Below are 25,829 nucleotides of genomic sequence, written 5' to 3' on the forward strand. Positions count from 1 at the left end.
ACCTCACTGGGATATGTTGGTTGGAGGGGGAACAGAAGCATTTCCTCCTCCTGAGTGTCACCTGAAGCAACGTGTGGCTACTAGGTGTTGCAGGAATTGATCCGGTTCATTCGTTAAGGCCCAGTCACACCTTGACGTTTTAGCCAACGTATGCCGATTTTTGAAAATTCTTTCTAAAACGCTGGCACACGTTGAATACGTTATGGGTAAGTTTTGATAACATTGAGAGCACGCTGAAAAACACTGCCATACGTCGTTGTACGCTGGCTTTAAACGTTGTACTTTTCGGTTGTCCACAAATTTTTTCATGCTTGAAATTTCACGACGTATGCCGGCGTATGACTCACACGTTCCGCTACGCTGGCCACAAGTTGTATGCACGGTCTGCGATCGTTGACAGACGTCAACACATGCTACTTGTAGGTTAATCATAAGTTGAGACACGCCGAGGTAATGTTTAGCATACCTGAAACTTATTTCTAACCTATGATTAACGTGTTGTTGGCACGTTACGAGATCGTTGCCACACGTCGACAGACGTTACTTTTAAGTTACTCATAGGCTGAAAGACGTCGGTATAATGGATCGTCCTTGCGTCAGCGTCCACGGCCATGGCCAGGACACTTATTTGCAGCATTCTTCAAACTTTTCTTCGGCATGACGAGGATGTTCACACTTCAATGTCTAGCTTGGCTATGATTCCAATTGTCCATCGGCAGCGTCTATTTAAAATAGTCGAGTTTGAGCGTTTTTACACGTTCAGAAGAAACGCTTCAAATTTGCAAACCCCAGCGTCAAAAAACAAAGGCGAGTGACAGCAATTTAAATCGTTCATTGTAAACAATGAAAATAGTTGAGTGGTACCGTTTAAAAGTCGTTGAGTGTAAAAAAAATCCAATTGTTGAGTGCAAGCGTCTACTTTCAATAGTGGAGTTTGAGCGATTTAGCACGTTCAATAGAAACGATTAAAATTTCCGAGCGCCAGCGTCAAAAAACAAAGGCGAGTGACAGCAATTTAAATCGTTCATTGTAAACAATGAAAATAGTTGAGTGGTACCGTTTAAAAGTCGTTGAGTGTAAAAAAAATCCAATTGTTGAGTGCAAGCGTCTACTTTCAATAGTGGAGTTTGAGCGATTTAGCACGTTCAATAGAAACGATTAAAATTTCCGAGCGCCAGCGTCAAAAAACAAAGGCGAGTGACAGCAATTTAAATCGTTCATTGTAAACAATGAAAATAGCTGAGTGGTACCGTTTAAAAGTCGTTGAGTGTAAAAAAAAATCCAATTGTTGAGCGCAAGCGTCTACTTTCAACAGTGGAGATGCAGCCATTTAAATCGTTGAGTGGCAGCCTATGAATAGCAAACCCCACGGACCGGCAAAGATAAACTGCCGCACGATATGGATAAGTTAGGCTGTCGTTGGGCATAGTTTGTGAACGCCGGCTATACGATAATTATTCGTTGGTATACCTTATCTATAAATTATCGAAGCGCTCTATGCACATTATTAGTTCATTGTGCATTTGTCCAACCCGTTATGAATAGACCTAAATCGTAAAAACAAGCCATAGCTCATTGTTGAAAAAGCCCCATAAAAAATTAGCCGCGAAGAACTTCGAACAATGGTGCAAAGATGTCTCCTACCCGTGGACACGCGGACGCAAGGAGGATCCATCATAACTCACACCCTCCCCCTCACACTCACCTACTACTGCCAACATGAACAAACTACAACTAATACTGATACTGATACTGATACTGTTACTGCTGACATGGACATCGACTCAAAAAGGACTCGAAAACACTGTTGGGTTCCCCTTTTATGAACACCATTTTTATATACCAATTCCCAAAATCGCTGGGAACACGTCTTTATATGGCAGTTGTAAGTTAGAAACACGTTCATTTATTTTTTTTGTCGACCGGAAGACGTCATTGGAATACGTCTACATACGTCAATGTGTGTTGGGACTACGTAAAGAATCGGTTCAAAGCACGTCAAACATAAGTTAGAAATAAGTTTCGCGTAAAAAAGACATTACCGCGACGTGTTTCGACTTATGAGTAGCTTATAAGTAGCCTTTGTGGACGTGTGTAAGCGTCCACATATCGTGTGTACAACTTATCCCCATCGCATGCGGAACGTGTGTCATACGCCAAGTACGTCGTAAAATTTTGAACATGTTTAAAATTTCTTGATGTACTCTACTTACTACGACGCATGATAGCGTACTTTAGCGTTCTACTCACGTATACCAAACTTACTCATACCGTATTTGACGTGCCCCAACGTTTTAGACACATTTTTCTTAGGTCGGCATACGCTGGCAAGATCGCCAAGGTGTGACCGCGATGTTGTCACTTCCATTTTTACGGCACTTATGATTCGAATCGTTGTGCGTCAGCCTTTTAATAGGCTACGTCACGACATCGTCGGCGATGCGTGCAACGCGCTATGCCTAAGTTAGACTATCGTTGGGCATCGGTTGTGTAGGCCGACAACAGGTTCAGCATTCGTTGGTATAAGTTATCTATAACACAACGAAACGTTCTGTGTCCGTTACTAATGCGTTATACATAAGACCAAGTCGCTATGAATACGTCCGAATCTTTAAAAAAAAACATCAAAAGTTCAACGTAAGCCAGCGTTTTACATAAATTTGAATATGTTGCCATCGCTGGCTAAAACATCAAGGTGTGACTGGGCCTTTAGCGAAGTTTGAGAACCCTCCCAGAGAGATGGTAGGATGGTGGTGAAGTGTCAGCCTTGTGGCCTGTGGCTGGGGCAAAGCTGCTGAAACGTCAACTCAAACAGGCCTGAATTCTTCTTCCCGCCCCCACCCCCACCTTTCTCCTTTACCAATTATTTTCTTTATAGCTTGGCAAATATTATTTTGTTATTTTGCTGCCCCCCCTGCCCCCCCCCACGATTAGCTTGGGATACCTTACCTGATGGACCATGGAATTGTCTTGTTCGTTATGTCTTGGTGCCTCCTCTGTCCTTTAATCTCTTAATTATTACCACTGCATATATTTTATTATGTTCCTTTTTTTTTGGAACATGGTTTATTTATTGCTTCGTGGTATACCCTGTGTTTCTTTATCCTGAGTAAAACATTTGCATTTGTTCTTCTTGTTTTGAATTTTGCATTGCATTATTGGATTTTCATATGATACTTTGTGTCTAAGAGTGGGGTATGTGTATTGGCATCAGCATTAGGATGTTAACTTCACTCGGTCGCATCTGACTGCCTATATGGCACAACCGCACACGCGGTATGTATTGGTCTCCCGAGCACGTTGATTAGGACCTCCAGAACAATAGATGGTACCCCGAGTCCTCCACCCGAGGGCTAGGTCGTAACACCGAGACAGCGTTTTCCACCTCCATCAAACAGGTGTGAGTTGATTTTACTTTCTCGACGAAGAATAGTGCCGCATCCCTCCAGCAAAAGCCCAGACGCTGGTGCACTCTATCGCACAGCGCATACAGGCCACAATGGCTGCATGTAGTGGACCAACACCCTATGCAATGACTTTACATTGGTGTTTCCAATTTTTTTTGTCCACTGCATGAACACCCACACACACACACTAGAGAGGAGGAAAGGGTGAAAGGAAAGGCAAGGGAAAGAGAGATACAGACAAAAGAGGCCAAAAAACTCCCATTTTGTCCATGTATTATTTTGTCTGCATCTGTAATATCGAAATTACCCTCTCATCCAGCCCACAAATATTTCACACACAATCTCTTCCTAGTTGTTTTCTTTATACCCCCTCCCACATCTTAATCCCTCCCCCCTTTCCCCCTCTCTCCGGACAGCTGATCTGTGGAGGTTTTAGAATATTGCGCTTTGGCGGGCAAGGCAGCGTCTGTCAGTGATTACAAAGGGAGAGGCGAAACCAGAGCCGTATATTTAGCCCAGACTCGAAGGCTCATTTCCCAGCTTGCATTGTGTGTGGATAATGAGAAGGTAAACAAACGCACACGCCACACCGGTTTAGCCACACCATGTATACCGGGTGTTGCGTTCCCTTGTTGGGTCTGCTGAAAACATCCTCCCAAAACACCACAGCTCCCCATTCAACAGGACCTCATATGCGTCTTTCTGAAGTGCAAGCAAACAGATAAAGCAGAGATGTAAATAAGCTGAGCCAACGGCTCAGCATAAAGGGCCCTTTTGTCCGCAATCTAAAACCCCTAAAGCACAAAAGAGCCAAGAAGAGCAGTCATTAACTTATAAGAACTAAATTAAAACATGAGGGCTCCCGGTGGACCAAATTAGGAATCATATTCAATTAAAGGAGCGAAGGCGCTGCCCGCAGTGCGTTTATTTGCTCATTGTAGCTACAACGGCTCATCTGTTGAATGGAAATTATATGGCATTGAACATCAAAATTGAAACTTGTTTGGCAAGGCATCCTCTACAAACATGACAAAAACCTTACGTGACCGATCATGTTCAGCCAAGATAAATGTGGTTCCATGTGCACAGAAATCCTGGTTTAATTGAACATTTGCTATATATAGGACAACTGTGTCGTTGGGCCAGGTCGAGCCCCTGCAGAAAGACCTGTAAACTAAATGGTGGAAATTTCCCCTCTTTGTGCAAAACCTTGAAGTTCAAATTGTGACCATTTCTTGTTTGCTGAAAAAAGACGTGTTTCACTATTCACCAAGCTTGTACCACTCATTCTCTGTGGCCACGTTCTGTAATTATTTGGATGGGTGGACCTGCTGCGTAATGAGCCAAGCAGCACGTGTTATCACATTAGTGCTGCCAGGTTTGCACAAAGGTGAGTGCACTCTCCATTGTGTCATAAACTGTCACCCTTGTGCTTCACAGGCAGAGTATCACGTCAGTAAATTCACCATCCTATGGAAGGACGTTATGCCAGGCATCCTAAATGATAGCATTTCCTCCTGGATGATAAAGATGTTAAGGTGTCTTTCACAAGAGTAGACCATTGTGTGCTGGTATCCTGATCAAATTCCAAATTTTTAGCCAACTTCACACCCTTCCCTCTCCCTGCTGTCTTCATTAGGATTTCCAGAATAATCTACAGCTTTTATTGACAAAACAACTGCATTACCTAAAGAGCACATGTGCAGACATAGGACTTATAAGGACTGAGCTGGAATGCACAGTCTCAAGGGAGAAGGTTAAACACTCATCTAAGGGTAAGTACTTCACGAAAGGTATACCATTACAACTACAGTGTTATCACCAGGAAATACTCCGATGTAAAGGATATTGAGAACATGCAAAATGGCTGGTACACGAGGGCAGTGAGGTTGAAGCAAACAATCAATGAGGGAGGAATTGATAAGAAATGTAGAGGGGACTAGAAATGCTGGTAAAGAATGGATTGGGATTAGAAAGGTGTTTTTTCTCACTTTGGCTTATGGCATATGAGATATTGTTTATGAATTTGAGGAGAGGACCAATAAGTACAGATACTCATCTCTACTAATAAATGTCAATGTGTGTCAGTCCGTCAGTCCGTACGCATTCTCCACAACTCCAAAACTATGAAACCTCATGGCCATAAACTTTGGGTGGAAACAAGGGAACTCCAAGGCAATGCATGAGTGAAAATTGAGTGTTTTGGGTTAATTTAAACACCCCCTTTGATGATAATTAACATCCTTATTTAATTATCCATTATCAAAACGTATCCTTGGTCATCTCGCTGGGATCTTAATTTGCCATTGTTTTTGGCCTGCTCAAGAATGCCTCGACTTGGAACAGGCCACAATTGTTTCTTAACGATGAAGGTTTTATTTTTACCACTTTCCTCACTCATCATAACTACAAATCGCTGGATTTTGCAATGCAATGCTTATATTGCTTATAAACACCTGGAGACACCAGCATTCGTGGCTTTATTTCATTTCCGCATATGGCTTTGTGGCTTTGCATGTGGTAAGGGCACAACTGATGGGATCTACCTTCTGAAAGGTGTGGCCGAACCTTATAACGCAGGCAAATGCCCTCTCCACCTGGCCTTTGACTCTGTCAACCACGCACTACTGTTTATGAAACTGTGGTATTTTGGTGTAGAAGAGGATGTCTACATCAACTCAAATGGTCAGTTCCGTTGGAAAGGCCGGATGACAGGTGATTTGAGGTACCACTATAACAAGGCTGTCCATTGTCCCCTATACCTTCAGCCTCTACACGAATGTCTAATGCGGGAGTAGTATGAATGCACATCACACTTGAGGTCACCAAATGTAAGTTTTATCTCTGTAAAGGAGATTGACATGCTGATTGCCTAGTGATGATGGCACTTTGCAGAGCTGATGCAGAAGAGATGCTTGCTTTTCTGGGTGACATATCAGATGGCTATGGGCTTGTCATCCATCCTGGCAAGACAGAATACATGGTTGTCCAGCCAACAATGGATGACAATACTGTCACACACCACATAATGCCAATACCCCACGCTACATCTTTGAAGTACCTGGGCGTGTCGATCAACCACACTCTAGACACAGCAAGTAAGTGCGAATGCAGATAGGTATAGGCAAATCCACCCTTCGGCAGTGTAAATACCTGCGTTCCAACTGTGTTGGCCAAGAAACAAAGGCAGCTCTTGCTCAGGCACTAATCATATCAAGAGTACTGTACGGTGCCACCACCTAGCCATTAAAGACAACCAGCATCAGGTGACTAGAAGGCTTCGGCAGAACCATCTGGCAACACATGCTCAACATCAAGTGAGACGACCGTGTTACAAGAGAGTCTAACAGAGATGATCAGCAACCGATGGTGCCTCAGCAGTAAAAATGTAATGGAGGGAAAGGCAGCATGGCTGGGACATGTGATTATGCACAGTGGACTGGCAGCAGATGTTGTAGATGCTTTTTGGAGGGACATCGTGATTCGATAGGTCAACTAAAGATGTGTTGGGTTGACAACATCCGAGAGTGGTCAGGGTGCAATATCACCGAATTCAAAGCAGCAGCGCTACAAAGAGAAGTAGGTTAGGATAGAAATGGGAGCATGCGCTGGAGCAGCACATGGCTGCATCAACTTTCCATTGGTACCCCCAGGAGCCTCCATCAGGCCATCCCCCAGGCAGATGCCTGGCCGATCCCCATGTCCTTGAAATGCTGATCAAGCTGCTGTTACCACGAGGCATGTGGTCAGCCCGTTGGTCTTCTCCACTCAAGAGGCTCCCTCACTGAGAGAATCTGGTGAGCAGGATCAGCATCAGGAAATTGAGCCACATGTCTATACAGCCGCAGCTGATGCTCACAAACTTTACAGATAACAAATCTCATTTGAGTCTCTCTCAGCAACCGCTCTGTTGGCCACAGAGTCTGACCAGAGATAGCCAAGGATTCTCTGAAAACAGCTGATACCGAAGGAGTCAAGTCTTCATCTCAGATCCTTATTCAGAGTCCAAGTCTCAAATCTGCAGAGCAAGACAGGAAGCACCAAGGACTTGAAGACTTGGATCATTGTTCTCCTGCATCGGTACCAACAGTGCCACACCCCATGATCCAGTGAATCCACGACTCCCCAGGACCTACCCAGACGTCTATTGACCTCTGGCTCACAACATGCAGTGACATGAATATCACTGCCAAGGTAAGTGAATCTCTCCATAATCTAAACACTCACCACAAACAGGTACAGACAAGATGGCAGCATCCAAGATGTCATTGAAAGCCTGGATCCTAGTTTTGACCCAGGAAACCCAAAATCCCAGCAGCTTTCATTCCTCATTCAATGCCTTGAGGGCCCCTACACAAGGATATCCAGCATTTCTGCAAGGATGACTGCATCATCTGCGAAATCATGGTCAGAGATCTTAACATCCCCAAGCGATGGACTACAGCTCTCTCTCAGACATCTTCCCCAGAATCTAGTCCGTGCAAGCATTGAAAAGTGTGTGGGCCAATACATACCCCTGACAAACTCCAGTAACAACTGCAAATGTTGGAGATGGAACCACCACACCTCACAGCACACGCTGTAGCAGAGTACAGTTCAGAAATCAGATCGACCAACTTTGGTGGCACCCCATGAAGATGAAGAATCCTCCAGAGGGAATCCCTATTCATTGAATCTAATGCTTTGCGGAGATCAACATCAGCTGTGAGCAGCCCCTGCCGAAACTCTCGTCTGCGTTCGGTGAGGACCCAAAGAGCAAGGATACGTTTAATCATTGACCTCTTTTGTATAAAGCTTGACTGCTCTAGGTGCTGGTGCTCAAGCAGAAGGTGGTCAACCCCATCAAGAATTATCCGAGCAAAGACCTTGCCCAGCACTGAGAGCAGTGTCACCCCTTGGTAGATGTTGCATTCCTGGTGATCACCCTTCCCTTTCCAGAGAAGGACAACATGGCCCCTCTTCCAGTCAGTTAGGATGATGCGTATGCTCCAAACAGAGCACAGAACTGCATGCAATGATACGAGTACAGCCTTTCCACCAGCCTTGAAAAGGTCAGCATGTATGCCACTGATCCCAGGGTCTTTAACTCTAACTGCAGCACATCGAGGGATGGGCTTGGAGGAATGCAATTCACGAATGCCTCTGTAATCAGGATGAGAATCGCTCATCCACAACTGATGCTCTACCCCTTCACAGATTCCTCGCACATAGGCCTCCTTGTCCACCTTCAGTGCACGTACAGTTTTATGCCTTAGCTCTCCGAACAGCTCAGCTCTGCCATCAAGCATGACCCTGCGATGCTGGTCAATTGTATTCCCACAGCACCCAGACCCCCCAAATTCCCACTCAGCCTGTTCGCAAACTTCTCAGCTACCCTCTTATCCCTGAGCTTGTCAACATCCAGCCTAGGCTAAGATGGTGCAACGTGGATTTAAGCTGCAACTTCAGAGATGCTACAACAAGTTGGTATTGAGGAACTGGGCACTCCAATAGACCCTGCAGTTCTGAATCATTTTCCAGTGACCATCGATGAGCACATGGTCATTCGCCTTTGCCACACCACTAGCATTGGAATACCAAGTCCAGCGATGAGGCTGAGGGTGCTGATACCATGAACCAGCCATGCTAAGTCCACGACTTCTTCTAAGTCAAGGAACTATCCTCGTTCACAGTTCCAGACCCATGGGGACCAACACATGTCTCATAACCATCCATCCATATCAGTTCCAGTCGATGCATTGAAATCCCCAAGACTAGAAGATTATCTCGTCTGGGGCACTGATCAACCACACACTCGAGCGCGGTATAGAATGCGCCCTTCACGGTGAGATCACCCACCTCCGTCAGAGCATATAGAGAGACCAGGAAAATGACATCCAAGGAGTGACGAATCATCAGTCTCATAATACGCTCGTTGACCAGTGCTACCTCAATTATCATGGAACTCTTATTGGATACAGCTACAGCAACTCCTTGGGTATGGTATCCATCAGAGTGACCAGACCAGTAGTAGGTGGAACCACCCACCATGATCTCGCCACTATCTAGTCTCTGAACCTCAGAGAGTGCTGCAATACTGATGTTCATATGCTGGAGGTCAGATGATAGCAGAGACAGGTGATCATCTTCTCTTATGGAAAGGACATTCCAGGCATCCACCAGAAGGGACCACCTCAGGTTAACCTGAGGAGACCGCCCTCTGGTGGACAACACCCAGAAAGACGGGTTGTGTCAAAAGCGGTGGCAGTGGTTCCAGTGGTGTATAATTTGAGGAGGTGACCATGGGCATATGCCTTTGTCAAATGATCATGATGAAGGAAATTGAAATACCAGGGGTGAAGATACAATACGGAATCATCCAGGGTGACAGCCTTTCACCTCTCCTGTTTTGTCGAGCCCAGAACACACTGAGCAACCTCATTAATGAACAAGGACATGGGTATATTCTAACATCCAATAAAAGAACATCCAAGAGACAGGAAAGTGACACCAACTGCACAGCAAGTCACCAATTTATGTCATAGATGTGTTTCTAAAAACTGCAACGTTATTCGTATATATGATGTTTCCATATACATCGAGTTATAATGGGGGGATGCGTTGATAGGGAATTTTTTTTGGCCATCCTAACTTAATTTAACCTTCAATAAAGTACATATTAGACATACTTAAGTACACTCAAGTACATACTTAACTACAGTTCACTACAGGGTGACAAACGTGAGACTGGGAGATAAAGTGACGCAGCATCCATCGAGCGCTTGCCATGTTGGCAGTTCTCAACTTGCAGGCAATGCGACATTGTCGCTTCTACATTGGCAGACGGTGCTGCTGTACTTAAAAATTTCACAAGCTGCATTACAGTACTGTACTCAAAAATTTTGAACAATGCTATAATCGGAGTAGCGCGACATTGTATTTTACAATGCTATAATCGGAGTATTGTTACATAATGTTTTAATGATGTTCTAATGAAACAATGCAAATAGACTAAACGTAAATTGGCGACTTATTGTACATGGATGATTTAAAACTTTTCACACCGAACAACGAAAAATTGGCTGAACAACTGAAATCAGTGAAGTAGTACTCCGACAACATTCAAATGGAATTTGGCCTCAATAAGTGTCAAGTGCACATTCGTGCAAGGTAGACTAACAAAATAATTAATAATTGCCAATGAATACCTGCATAGAATGAGGCTGATCCTGAAAACATATCTCTCCCCAAGAAACAATTAAAGCCATTAACCATTAAAGCCATTACTTGCAGTACCAGTGTTTCAATGCAGCCGGTTGGAATAAACTGGCCACAAGCAGAAATCAACAAACTATAAATATCAAAAGAATAAAATTCTTCACCATCAATAAAATGTCTCCAAAAATCAATGCATCCGAGAATGTACCTGACGAGACGAGGAGGCAGCAGCTACATCGAGCTCAACAAAGTGCACAGAGTGACAATTGTAGAATTAGCTGAATAAGTGAAAACTTTGTCAGACAACTGAATCCAATTTGTTCACAAACATGAACACAGGAAGCCAGAGAAGTATCCCGAGCCTACCTAGGAAAAAATTTCCAAAGATAGGGGTGAATAGATGACGTCATACACGAAACCGAAACAGCCATGAATAATCGCATCAATTGCAAAAAAAGACAAAATATAAATATAAAACAAAATATCAATAGATATACACCGACAATTGGGAGGACAATAAAAGAGCAGGGAGATGTAAAAAAAAAAAAAGTGTTGCACAGATTGCACATAGACAAAGAAGGCTTTTGGAGTGGCTAAGAAGAGATTATCTCAACTGTGATTGAGAACAAATCACAATAAACACCCATGAGTCAAGACCAAAGACAATAAACCAATGGCTTTAAGAAAATAGCAGGATTGAGTCAATCGGAAAAGTGTATATTTTATAAGATAGAAACAGAAAGTAGGAGACATCTACTCTCGGGATGTAAAAAAAAAAAAACTTATGTCAGAACAGCTGCATACACAAAGGCACAAGAAAGTATGTAGAATAATTCACTGGCATATTTGCAAAAATTTTAGTATCCCAGTTTCAGAAAACTCAAGGAAACATGAACCAAAAGCAGTCGTTGAAAACAACGAGGTAATACTCACATACGACCTGATGATCCCATCGAGCATGAACATAGAAAACAAAGAATTGTGACGGCTGGGTGTGCTCTGGCTTTCAAAAGGAATTAGCCACTGCGGCTAATCCAGGTTTAGAATGATTAGCCACAGGAGAAAGGAAATAGCCACATATTTAATTCAAACGGATTTTTTTTTAGCAATATGAAATAATAAGTTAATTTTAAGGCAGATGTGTAAGTTTGATGGGTGAGGTTGGTTGGATGAGTGAGTTGGATTGTTCAGATTGGTTGGATGAGTGAGTTTGACGTGTGGGATTGGTTGAATGAACGACCATCAGGGGAGGTGGTGATTGTGAGGGATGGTGGTGGTGGTAGTGGTGGTGATGGTGTGTGTGTGTGGGGGGGGGAGGTATGGTCGTTGTGCCTTTAGTAGGTGGTAGTGGGGGGTGGTGGTGGTTGTGGACCAGGATTGGACCAACCTCATGCCAGTCAAACTCACTCATCAAACCAATCTCACCCATCAACTTCACTCATCCAACCAATCTCACACATCAAACTCACACTTCCAACCAATGTCACACATCAAACTCACTCATACAACCAATCTCACCCATCAACTTCACTCATCCAACCAACCAGTCACCCTTCAAACTCACTCATACAAACAAAACTCATCCTACTACACCTAGAGGTACTACTACTTATTGTGTCAAAACTCATCTGGCAACCACTGACCCAACGAAGCTTGTACTGTAGCGCCGAGTGGCGCCGAATCATTCCGGAAAAAAAAAATTTCTTCAAAAAATTCAAATAAAATTTGGAGGCGAGAATCATGGGAATCATGCGTAATTTTGGTCGATTTTTTTTTTACTAGAAACTAGTTTAAAACTACTAAAGTTAGTATATATAAGCTTGTACGAAATCATGCGTGATTCCCGTAATCAAAACATACAAAATGGCGGCCGTCTCAATGAAGGTTGAATTCTGTGCTAAAATCACCCCAAATTCATCTAAAACTGGTAAGAAAAACCACTAAAACATGGATTAGCCACAGTGGCTAATGGGTGGTTTAAAATATTAGCCACAGGTAAGGGGGATTCACCCTGTGGCGATGTGGCGAGCGGCAGCGCACACCCAGGACAGGATATAGTACTTCTGTACAAAAAGAAAAAGGCTGCATTGCTCACACCAGCAATTTGGGCTGAAATAATGCATTAAATCAAGAAAATGACCAAATACCAGGAACTCAAAAATGAAGTGACAGGATCGTGGCAGTTGAAGAGAACCGGAATTGTACCAGTGATAATTGGAGCAATGGGAATGATGAAGAAGAACCTTACCGAGATATTAAGAAACATCACTGAGAATATTACGACAAATGAACTACAATGGGAAGTTGGCGGTGACGATCCTGAAAAGAGCATCATGTTGCTGAATGCAACTCCCCTGGGTCGGTTTCCACAAACGTAACACTACCCCCTCCTCCATACCAGACTCATCCTCGAGTCTGCCGGCTCCCAACACATTAGTTGTAGTCCCCTCCAATACAGTTTACCGATGAGTGAGACATTGCACGCACGTCCGCAAAGACAACTATAAGGGCACTCGGTAGAGCACATACCTCCGCCATGCAATGCCTGATCCACGAGAACATATCAGGCCCAATACATTTTTGAAATATTATGTTTTGTATTGTTTTAGCCAAATCTCTCAATGGTGAAGAATCACTTTCAGAATTAAAAAAAACTCGTATCCGGATCCTGATACGGATATTCACTTCACCCCCCCCCCCAAAAAAAAATAAAACCTAATGCATTGTGTAACTCCCTTCATATTCATGTGATGAACGTATCAAACAGTCGAAATTCAATTACTAAACACATATCCAAGTGGGTTCAACACATTTCGTAATTATTTACACTTTCCACACTGGTATGAGATCTGTAATGACAATAAGAAGAAAAAAACATTCTTCGGCCCTCTTCTGGGCAGCAGGCCGACATGGCCAACGAATAATACTTGGCCAACAACAGTCCTTCAATGGCCGAAAGCAGGTCAGTACACTTACAAAACAAGTGGTCCTTTGATCACAATAACAGTCTTTGGGGAGGGCATGATGGGGTGGCAGGCAACTGGTGGAGAAACATCCACAGCAAAAGCAAACAAGAAAAAGAGCAATCAGAGATTGCAGACCCTCATCAGGACTTGTTTTGTGTGGTGTTTGTGTAGTTTTGTGTTGTTTATTTTGTGTGGTGTTTGTGTACTGGTGTGTTATATAATTAATAATAGACATAACTACAACTCTATCCATCCATTGGGACCATAGTCTGTGCAGAGCATTGGTGCTGCCGAAACAGTCTCCTTGGCTATTGGACACAATCCTGGATGGGTCACCACTCCAACACAGTATACCAGCATGCTGGCACTCATTTTGCCGACCTCAGAAGGATGACAGGCAGTGTTGCCCCCAGCTGTTATTAATTCAACAGCCAAATGGGGTTTGAACTCAGGATTCTAGGATCCCAAGCTCACCACCCTAACCATTAAGCCAACATCCATCCATCCATCCATCCATCCATCAGGACCATACTCTGTGCAGCGCGTTAGTGCTGCTTAAGCAGTCTCCTTGGCTGTTGGGCACAATCCTGGACGGGTCGCCACTCCGACACAGGATACCAGCATGCTGGCACTCATTTTGCTGACCTCGGAAGGATGACAGGCCAAGTTAACCCCACCGGGTATTAATTCAACAGCTGAGCGGGATTTGAACTCAGGACCCTCGGATCCAAAGCCCACCACCCTAACCATGAAGCCAACACCAAGCGTATAACTAGAACTGCCACTTAATAACTGCTGGCAGTGATGACCGGGTACCAAGACGTCCCACTTTGATTGGACATTTGACCCTGACCCATGATGTTTCTTATTATTCAATTGAATTCAGAATGGGATTAAAATCAATTCAATTCAAATCAAATGTAAGACCAAATGCTGTCAGTGCAGCACTGCGTTGGAGTCATCAGAAGGAACCCGAGCAAACAAAAAGCAAAGATGGAGTCATCAGGAGAAACCTGCATCGGATTCGGGTTTCAGCTGCTACTCCTCTACCCTCAAACCCACCCAGGTGCAGTTAAGTGAGCCACATTCAAAAAAAAAATGTTATTAATAGAATACATACCCTGCGCAACCTTTAGAGTTTAGAAGGACCTGGTGCGAGTCAATTCTTGCTTTTAAAAGTTTTTTTTCTTTAATCCAATATGGCTGCCAGACCACGTGACTGATGACGTCATCTTTATCAAACCAGATTTCCCATGAGTCGTTGATCATTTAATTAAATTTTGCATTGATTGGTTAGGCGGTTTCCCCGATGAAGATTATCAAAGATTTTCCTTTCACTCCAATATGGCTGCCAGGCCATGTGAAACATGATAGTCAATTTCTATGCAAATCCTGTTTAAAAATTTATATTTATTTTTAAAAAAATCCAAGCCTTGGGGATACCAGGGTGTTCACTACATGGAAAACAGCATCCTGGTTGCCATGGCAACGACTTTAGATGACGAACATATGTCGCTACACACCGTCTCCACAGTCTGTACCTATGTACCAAATATGAAACGTGAAAGTTGAAAACTTTGGGAGTTAGAGTGCAGACAGGAACGGACGGACAGACAGACAGACAGACGGACGGACGGACCGGTATCACATAATACGCCCTGATTATATATATATATATATATATATATATATATATATATATATATATATATATATATATATATATATATATATATATATATATATATATATCGGGTGTATAAAAAATAGTGTGGTAGATAAAAACATTAGAAAGGAAACTAGAGGGGGAGCACTCGGGAGAGTGCAAAACCTCCGCCGCCAATACTGCTGGGTCACTCAAGTGAACCTTATATCTTATTCATAAATATGATGTCAACAGTGCTGACAGAGTTATAGTTCTTTTCTCCAACATTTTTTAGGGGGGGGGGGGGGGAGTTGGAAATCACTTAAAACATGTAGAAATGCAAAAAAAAGAAATCGAAATTTTGTTGAAAAAAAAGTTGCAAAAATTTTTTTTCTCAATTTTTTTTGGGGGGAGGGGGTTGGAAGTCACAAAATGTAGAAATGCAAAAAAAAAAAATTTTCTCTAACAATTTTTTTGGGGCGGAGTAGGAAATCACTTAAAACATGTATAAATGCAAAAAAAACTATTTTTTCTCCATTTTTTTTTGGGGGGGTGGGGGTTGGAAATCACTTAAAATGTAGAAATGCAAAAAAAAAAAAAATTCTCGAACAATTTTTTTTGGGGGGGGGGTTGGAAATCAAAACATGTAGAAATGCAAAAAAATAATTTTTTTCTCTCTAAATTTTTTTTGGGGGGGGGTTGGAAATCACTTAAAACGTAGAAATGCAAAAAAAAAAATTTTCTCTAACAATTTTTTTTTGGGGGGGGGGACCAAGTCCAAAATCTAATGGCATGATCCTTGGACCATACCTAACCCCACCCCCCCCAAGATTCGTCGAAATCCATCGAGGAGTTTTTCCGTAATACAAAAAATTTAACATTTTCACACTGACGCTCACGCCGGGGGTATCGCTATAGCTCTCTGTTCTTTGAACAGGCGAGCTAAAAATGCTTTTTTATATTTTTTTTTAAACAATGCCTTGACATTTGCGGCATTTTTCAGGAACGTATTCCCCATGAATAGCGAGGTCAAGCAGTATGTATGTATGTATGTATGTTTGTATGTGTGAACTCTTTTTAGAGAAGATACATGAACATGGTGAGAAATCTCAAAAAGGATTATTTTTGGAAAATCATCCACACCACAAGAGAGCAGTGTGTGTGTGTGTGTGTGTGTGTGTGTGTGTGTGTGTGTGTGTGTGTGTGTGTGTGTGTGTGTGTGTGTGTGTGTGTGTGTGTGTGTGTGTGTGTGTGTGTGTGTGTGACCATTTTTCTCAGAGATGGCCAAACAGATCTTTAGCAAAGGTTCATTATCAGAGGTTCATCAGTAATGTCAGGAAGCGTTTTAGGGGGGCTGGGGGGGGGGATTTTTTTTTTTTTAGAAAAAAGCTGGATTTTAATTTTTTTTTTTAAAGAAATCCCTTGATAGTGCGAAACCTTTGTAGCTATGTATAGGGTAACACTAAATGACCCACAACCCCATTCCTTAGTGGGTGTAGGAAAGTATTTTATGCCTCCACAAAAAAAGATTTCTTCAAAATGCCAACAAGATTTGGAACAGCACCGGAAAGAACAGCACAGAAAACAACCGAAACTAGAAGGGCACACGGTAGAGTGCATACCTCCGCCACGTAATGCCTGATCCACGAGAACATATCTGGCCCAATACATTTAAAAAAAAATAAAATCGAAATTTTTTTGAAAAAAAAAGTTGCAAAATTTCTGGTTTTTTTTTTCTCGAACAATTTTTTTTGTGGGGGGGGGTTGGAAATCACTTAAAACATGTAGAAATGCAAAAACAAAAATTCAAATATTTTTTCAAAATGGCCGCCATAGCGGCCATATTGGACTTTGGACCAAGTCCAAAATCTAATGGCATGATCCTTGGACCATATCTAATCCCCCCACCAAGTTTCGTCGAAATCCGTCGAGGAGTTTTTCCGTAATACTGTTCACAAACAAACAAACAAACAAACAAACAGACAGACAGGGGTGAAAACAGTAACCTCCGTCCATCTTAGATGGACGGAGGTTAAAAAGATTCAGTGTGCAGTGGACATTTGAAATTTTGCAAAAATTGTAGCAAGTGATTTGGCAAGGAACATTAATGGAGAAGGGCTATTCAAAATGGGAACAAAAATATATATATATATATATATATATATATATATATATATATATATATATATACATATACATATATACAGTCATGCGCCGCTTAACGACATTCCGAGCAACGATGGATCGCATATACGACGGATCTGCCAGCTCTGGAAAAAAAAAAAAATGTAAAAAAAAATGTAGCTGAAAAATTCCTAGCACCGAGTGATGTAGCCGAAGCGCTGCCAGTCGTATAAAAATAGCACTTACAATTATGTACGCTGTACAGTACATAATACTTCATAATGATAATAAACGACAGTGTGGCCCTGTTATAATGCGATCGTTGAGGTCCATAAAATGTCATCACGAAAAAAGCAGGGTCGTGCTAAATCGGGATTCAAGGAAATCGGCTTTCAAACTGAACCAATGTTTGCACGTTTACCTTCTAGCAAGTAAATTACCTTTGAAATGAAGAATTCCGCGAATAAATCGTTTTTACAGTCGAAATTAAAACACAAATTTCTTTTCAGTGAAGCTTTTCATGTTATTATAGCAATCATACTGTTCCGAAAATATATATCACAATTGACACGAGCTCGTTTCTTCATTTATAAATTATAACATCGATGCAACGATTAGGTGTTTATAAAATCCAAACGCTATTTATTCATCTTTCTATAATCGATGCGAGAGGAGATTGTAAGCTGCTGCTAACAACACCGATGGCCATCATGAACAGCACAAAGGTAAAACTAACGAGTCTTCCGTCTCTCTTGGATGCGTGTTACAATTGCCGACAGCATTCAGTACAGTAACATGCTGTACAGGTTTGTATCCGAGGAGCAATAGGCTATACCATATAGCCAAGGTGTGTAGTTTTGTGTAAGTACGATGCTCTAAAACGAAAAAAAAAAAAATGATGTTCGCACAACGACGACGTCGCTTAACGACACGTTTCTCAGAACGTAACCCCGTCGTTAAGTGGCGCATGACTGTATATACATATATATCTTCTTCTTTCGGCTGCTCCCGTTCGGGGTCGCCACAGCGGATCATCCGTATGATCCGCATTGTGATTTGGCACATGTTTTACGCCGGATGCCCTTCCTGACGCAACCCTGGTCGCCTCTTACGACACAGGGATATGGTACACCTATTTTAACCGGGGTATACACCGGCCCAGTACACTGGTACTCACTTCGCCGACCTCGGAAGGATGACAGGCTGAGTCAACCCCCTGGTGTATTAATTCAGTGGCCCAACGGGGCTTGAACTCAGGACCTTTTGGATCCCAAGCCACTGCCCTAACCACTGCGCCAACACCAGGCTCTTGTATATGTATATATATGTATATATGTATATATATGTATATATATATATATATATATATATATATATATATATATATATATATATATATATATATATATATATATATATATATATATATATATATATGAGAGATAGATATATGTACATAGTTACAGTTGTAGAAATCGACCTGGGGAGGGAATCCTGAGTTTGTTATTTCACAAGCATGTGTTGGCCCTCCACACTAGGTGGAGGGGAGAACATGCATTGTGGCAGGTTTAGGTCTTTCCTTTCATGTAATTCCTCAACCTCCATCTAACTTGCGAACTTTCAATCCATCACTAATCCTATATATATATATATATATATATATATATATATATATATATATATATATATATATATATATATATATATATATATATATATATATATATATAGAAAGACCCAGCACTGGGCCACGCTATGAGAGGGTGTAGGGCAGCCCGGAATCATGGCGAAACCCAATCCTTATCCCTGTGTTGTAAGAGGCGACCAGGGTTGCGTCAGGAAGGGCATCCGGCGTAAAACCTGTGCCAAATCAGTATGCGGATCATAACGGATGATCCGCTGTGGCGACCCCTAACGGGAGCAGCCGGAAGACGAACAACAACATATAGAAAGACCCACCCAGATCTCTCACCTGTGAATGGAGAGAATAGCCAATCAGCTCTCACCTAATCGACTACATCCAGGTGGCTAGGATTATATAAATGATTGACCCCTCCCATGCTCTTCTAGCCAAAGTAGCTGCATAAAGCAATCCAAGAAGACTTACGCAAGGTAAGTGCTAAATGCCGTTTCGAACCCTACCCAGAGTTCCTCAACAACTCTAAAGACGTTCACACACATCATTTATGTCATCCTAGCCACCTGGGTGTAGCCGATTAGGTGAAAGCTGATTGGCTGTTCCCTCCATTCGCAGGTGAGAGATGTTGGTGGGTCTTTCTTCATTTATATATGACTGCTTTTGACATTTGCATGTGGCACATGCTTGAGAGCCTCATTGGTACGCATTGCTGTCTACACTATTGCTGATGATTTGCCAATAGGTGATAAAACTGGTCTGGTAGCTGAGCGGAGTGTATAGGATTGGGATTGCCTCGAGTGTTGTGTGTGTGAACGTCTTTATCATTGTTGAGGAACTCTGGGAAGGGTTCGAAACAACGTTTAGCACTTACCTTGCGTAAGTCTTCTTGAGTTGCTTTATGCAGCTACTTTGGCTGGAGGAGCATGGGAGGGGTCAATTATATATATATATATATATATATATATATATATATATATATATATATATATATATATATATATACGTATATACGTCAATTGTATAATTCGCATGCCTGTTGGTCATCATCACGACGGCGTCATGCCTGCTAATCCCGAAGGATATCCAGCAGTTCATGCGAGGCAAAGTTAAAATCTGTCACCAAGCAGATGAAAAGCAAAGCTATCGACCTGGTTTCGCCCTTCTTCGGGCTCATCATGGCAATGTATCACTGCTCCATCCACCTGGTGACTTTTGAAGTCAAGAAGTCAAACTTTGCAAAATTAAAAGTCAGACTTTGCCTCACATGAACTGCTGGATGTCCTTCAGGGTTGGCAGGCAAGATGCCATCATGATGAGGTCATCATTACAACATTGGTTCAAGTCAGGAGAATTTAATAAATCCATTAATACTTTTTAGGGTGGTTGGGTTAGGATCCAAGGATCCTAGGTTCAAATCCCACTCGACTGTTGAATTAATACCAAGTGGGGTTGACTCTGCCTGTCATCCTTCTGAGGTCGGTAAAATGAGTGCCAGCTTGCTGGTGTCCTGTGTCAGAGTGGCGACCCGTCCAGGATTGTGTCCAATAGCCAAGGTGACTGCTTAGGCAGCACCTTCACTCTTCACAGAGTATGGTCAAAATGGATGGATGGATGGATTAATACTTTCTCCGACTGCTTAATAACATCAATGGTGCTTCCTCGTTGTGATTGGTGAATGTAACACAATTCGTCCATGTGGCAGATGGCACTTGTTGCAGCCAAATACAATCTGGCCTCACAGTCACAATCAGTGGGACATCAAGTGCCAATATATATATATATATATATATATATATATATATATATATATATATATATATATATATATATATATATATATATATATATATATATATATATATATATATATACACAATACTCTCTTTGAAGGTCACAATTATTCCCACATTCTTGTGGGATTGGTTGTGGAAGTTTTTTTGGCTTAAGTATTTTCATGAACAGTCTGAGCAGGCCTGACGTTTACCAGGTGATTTGTGCAGGAATTTCTCATTTATTCGGGGTGCCGGCAATACCTCACCTACTCTTTGTGAGAGATACTGTGGTGTCTTCTACGTCCAACGACTAATGCCAGCAAATGGAACAACCAGCCTGAGGTCCTTCCTTAATACACCAAACGTACGTTGGGATGCAATGTCCTGCCTGCGAAGTAACAATCTGACAGTTTATAGTTGGGTCGGGAATCGAATCTCGACTAAGCATCTCAAGTCCCCCAATCCTTCGACCCTCCTTACTCATCTGTACATACTATATACCTATGGTACCTATCGATCACTATTTATTAGAAAGGTCCAACACATTGAAAAAAAAATGCCAAAAAAAAACAACAGGTTAGCACGTCTTGGTGGACTTGTGTATTTCGTTCTTATGACATTCTGAATTCTCCAACAGTCGAAGAAGCGGTACGATGGTGATGTTATACCGATTTGCCACAATCAGCAATTTCTGCCAATCCCACCGAAATCCTTATCCATTGAAGCCCCTCCATCGTCCGAGACGCTGCAGTCCGCTCATCGCCCTTGTACGTGGGATGTACATGTATATAAGGAAAATGTCACCATGAGATCGATGAGTCATAAATCGTGTCGGATTTGGAAGATTTAAGGATCGAAACGGTGGGAAGTGTAAAAATAGTGCTGTTAGGGAGAGGAGGGCGATCTGTAGAATTTCCAGAACTCCCACGTACTAACTCCAAACAGAACGATGACTGTACAGACAGGCTCAAATAACGTATGAACACCGAACCAGGTGGTCTCGGTGAAGGTGCGACATGTGTTTGGGTGTGCGAATCGATGCGCTCCACAATTGGGAAGTGCACGGCTCGAGAGACGTCACCCAATGGAAAGGGACAACAGCTCAGGACACGTCATCGATATTTCACTACCTGGCAGGTAGACCCATTAATTAACACTCCTTGTAGTAAGTATTCTTGAGGAATTAATTTTTTTTTTTTAAATACGTGCAGGTGAATATGCACCTGCGCAAAAAAAGCTCTTTCCTTGTAATTGCGCTCACGAGCTCGTGGGTGGTTGTACGATTCCACCACCGTCGGTCCACCTGTGAAGACGTGTCAATGGGGATGTTTTAATGATCTCACGATCGCAGCTCCATGCCCCTGTGAGGTTCCACCCAAAGCTTACCGTGTAGTCCAACGCTCGGATGGACAAAGCGTGGGCTTGGTATGTGGAGGAATCTGTACACACGCCGGACATGCGGTCTCCGCGCAGACGGTCCACACAATCGAGATGTACACACAACGCAGGTATGCAGGTTCGGAAACGGGTAGATGTACGGACGTACACACGCTGCAGGACGTGCACCTACCTTTTCTGGGATTTCCCGGACGAGCGCAGAGCACGGCGAGGAGGCAGTTCAGTAGGAACCGGGAGCGGGGTCTTGGTGCACAGGTGTCTGCCATCCCGGGGTCTCAGCACGATCCTCAGCGCATCGCACCTGGCGGACGCTGCAGGCGTGGCTCGAAGGTGGACTGAGGCTCAAAAAAAACAAAAAAACACAATACTAATATTAAATAAAAACGCCTATACTTGAGAAAGAAGAGGATGAAAAGGTCGTCACTTTGGGGGGAGACGGGATTCTTGAAGAAATCTGACGTCGACAAAAAGGCGCAATTTGCCTTTTTCAAGCTTTCCTTTCTAATCCTTGTCTGTGTATGTTTCTCACTCTGCTGTCTCTGTCTCTCCGCTTTCGATTTATCCTCTCCTCTCGCTCCACCTCGCACGTTACACCGCAACTTGTTCAGGGCGGAGTCAACTGCATTCCAGGCCACGCCTACCTATTTGACATACCAATGAGCTATGTAACCACGCCCACTATTTACATATCGTCGTCCTTCACCGCTATTCATTTCGCAACAACAATAACAACAACAACAACAACAACAACATTATTTCCCCGCCAAGAGCCGGTGCAAGGAAGATGTAGACGAAGCGAACGGCAACAGCTGAAGAGAATAAGTGAACAGGTTTCTTTCTGTCAATCTGTCTGCGTGATGTTTACTGAAGGAACCATTACCGACCCTCACAGGCTTTCAAGTCAAGTAACCTCAAGCGATTTCCAGAGGAGACGCTGAACAAAGTTTGTGCCCAGAAGGATTCTCGCAGGGCAATGTCTTCGCGTCCCTCGAGTAATCACTAGTTGGCATTTGAAACACGATGTGAGGAAAGTTTTCAGGGACAAAAGAGTGAGAAAACATTTTCCGCATTTCCAGTCAGATCTTTTCATCTTTGGATTTCGCCTGTTTGTACGTGACGTCACGGTGTAGTCCCACAAGCAGGTCTGTGCTGGGGCTTACTCACCCAGTCCTCTATTTACTCACCCAGTCATCCATTTACGCACCCAGTCCTCTATTTACGCACCCAGTCATCCATTTACTCGCCCAGTCCTCTATATACCAACTCACCCAGTCCTCTCCCGAATCACCCAGTCCTCTCCCGAATCACCCAGTCCTCTACTTAATCACCCAGTCCTCTACTTAATCACCCAGTCCTCTACACAACTCCACTTAATCACCCAGTCCTCTACTTAACTCACCCAGCCATCTATTCACTCACCCAGTCCTCTATTTACTCACCCAGTCATCCATTTACTCGCCCAGTCCTCTATATACCAACTCACCCAGTCCTCTCCCGAATCACCCAGTCCTCTCCCGAATCACCCAGTCCTCTACTTAATCACCCAGTCCTCTACTTAATCACCCAGTCCTCTACACAACTCCACTTAATCACCCAGTCCTCTACTTAACTCACCCAGCCATCTATTCACTCACCCAGTCCTCTATTTACTCACCCAGCCATCCATTCACTCACCCAGCCATCCATTTACTTACCCAGCCATCTATTCACTCACCCAGTCCTCTACTTAATCACCCAGCCATCTATTCACTCACCCAGTCCTCTATGTACCTACTTACCCAGTCCTCTATATACCTCCTCACCCAGCCATCTATTCACTCACCCAGTCCTCACCTTAATCACCCAGCCATCTATTCACTCACCCAGTCCTCTATGTACCTACTTACCCAGTCCTCTATATACCTCCTCACCCAGCCATCTATTCACTCACCCAGTCCTCTCCTTAATCACCCAGTCCTCTCCCTAACCACCCAGTCCTCCACTGAATCACCCAGTCCTCTCCCAAATCACCCAGTCCTCTCCCAAATCACCCAGTCCTCTCCCAAATCATCCAGTCCTCTACTTAATCACCCAGTCCTCTACTTAATCACCCAGCCATCTATTCACTCACCCAGTCCTCTCCTTACTCATGCAGTCCTCTATATACCTACTCACCCAGCCATCTATTCACTCACCCAGTCATCTACTTTCTCACCCAGCCCTTTCTTTTCTCACCAGTACTCTACCTAATTGCCAATCCCTATACTTAATCACCCAGTCCTCTCCTTTCTCAACCAGTCCTCTATATACCTACTCACCAGCTCCTCTACTTACTCACCCATTCCTCTACTTTTACTCACCCAGTCCTTTACTTTTACTCATCCAGTCCTCTCCTTTCTCACCCAGTCCTCTATATACCTACTCACCCAGTCCTCTACTTTTACTCACTCAGTCCTCTCCTTTCTCACCCAGCCCTCTATTTATTCATGCAGCCTTCTATTTACTCACCCAGCTCTCCATTTAATCATGCAGCCTTCAAGAAACTCATCCAACCCTGTGTTTACTCACCAGTCCTCTATTTACTCATCCAGCCCTCTATTCACTCATCCAGTACTCTATTTACTCATCCAGCCCTCTATGTACTCATCCAGCCTTCTATTTACTCATCCAGCCCTCTATTCACTCATCCAGTACTCTATTTACTCATCCAGCCCTCTATGTACTCATCCAGCCTTCTATTTACTCATCCAGCCTTCTATTTACTCATCCAGGCCTTTATTTACTCACGAAACCCTCTATTTACTCATCCAGGCCTTTATTTACTCATCCAGCCCTCTATTTACTCACCAAACCCTCTATTTACTCATCCAGTACTCTATTTACTCACCAGTCCTCTATTTACTCAATCCAGCCCTCTATTTACTCACCAAATCTTCTATTTACTCATCCAGCCTTCTATTTACTCATCCAGGCCTTTATTTACTCACGAAACCCTCTATTTACTCATCCAGGCCTTTATTTACTCATCCAGCCCTCTATTTACTCACCAAACCCTCTATTTACTCATCCAGTACTCTATTTACTCACCAGTCCTCTATTTACTCAATCCAGCCCTCTATTTACTCACCAAATCTTCTATTTACTCATCCAGTCCTCCATTTACTTACCCAGCCATGTATTTATTCAATCCACTCCTTGCTCACCAGCCCTCTCCTCGTGTACTCACCTCTTACTCTGTAAAATCATTTTACCATTTTACCTCTTCACTTGACACACTCAATCCTTATATATATATATATATATATATATATATATATATATATATATATATATATATATATATATATATATATATATATACACGGTATATCCTCTTTCATCGATACAAGAAGCCCAATAACTTTCTGTCTAATTCTCAGTAACCCTATATTTTTGTTTCAGTCGTCCATCCTTTCTCTTCAAACGCATTATTCCTTCCTCTTCACTCCCCCTTTCACATTACCCGCCCGCTTCAATTGACCTTTCTGGCGCTTCACTTCCACCACCAATTATCCGTATTATCCACACCCATCCCACTCTCTACTTTTAATACCCAGTTTTGTCCATCATACAACCACTCCTCACTCTAATTCAACATGCCTCTTGGCTCTTCCCCCCCCCCTCCATCACATCGTTTGATTTACCCCGCCCTTTCTCGTTAAC

General features: G+C 42.9%; 1 protein-coding gene across 3 annotated transcripts in view; it reads right to left on the reverse strand.

Annotated features, from left to right (window-relative positions):
* The window catches only part of LOC147014258 (receptor tyrosine-protein kinase erbB-4-like), a 504,201-nt gene extending 481,456 nt beyond the window's left edge, over positions 1-22,745 (reverse strand). For 2 of the 3 annotated variants that reach the window (XM_085852071.1, XM_085852069.1), the window contains exon 1: positions 22,321-22,744. In XM_085852071.1, coding sequence (XP_085708197.1) covers positions 22,321-22,414 — 94 coding nt within the window. In that variant the 5' untranslated portion in view covers positions 22,415-22,744. Of the gene's footprint in view, positions 1-22,320 lie in introns of all 3 variants that reach the window. The other variant, XM_085852070.1, reaches the window with a different exon arrangement.
* Positions 22,746-25,829: the final 3,084 nt, after the last annotated feature.

The sequence above is a fragment of the Eptatretus burgeri genome, chromosome 13 (genome assembly GCF_056783735.1).
Source record: "Eptatretus burgeri isolate ZD-2024b chromosome 13, Ebu_testis_v1, whole genome shotgun sequence".
In the NCBI taxonomy this organism is placed as follows: Eukaryota; Metazoa; Chordata; class Myxini; order Myxiniformes; family Myxinidae; genus Eptatretus; species Eptatretus burgeri.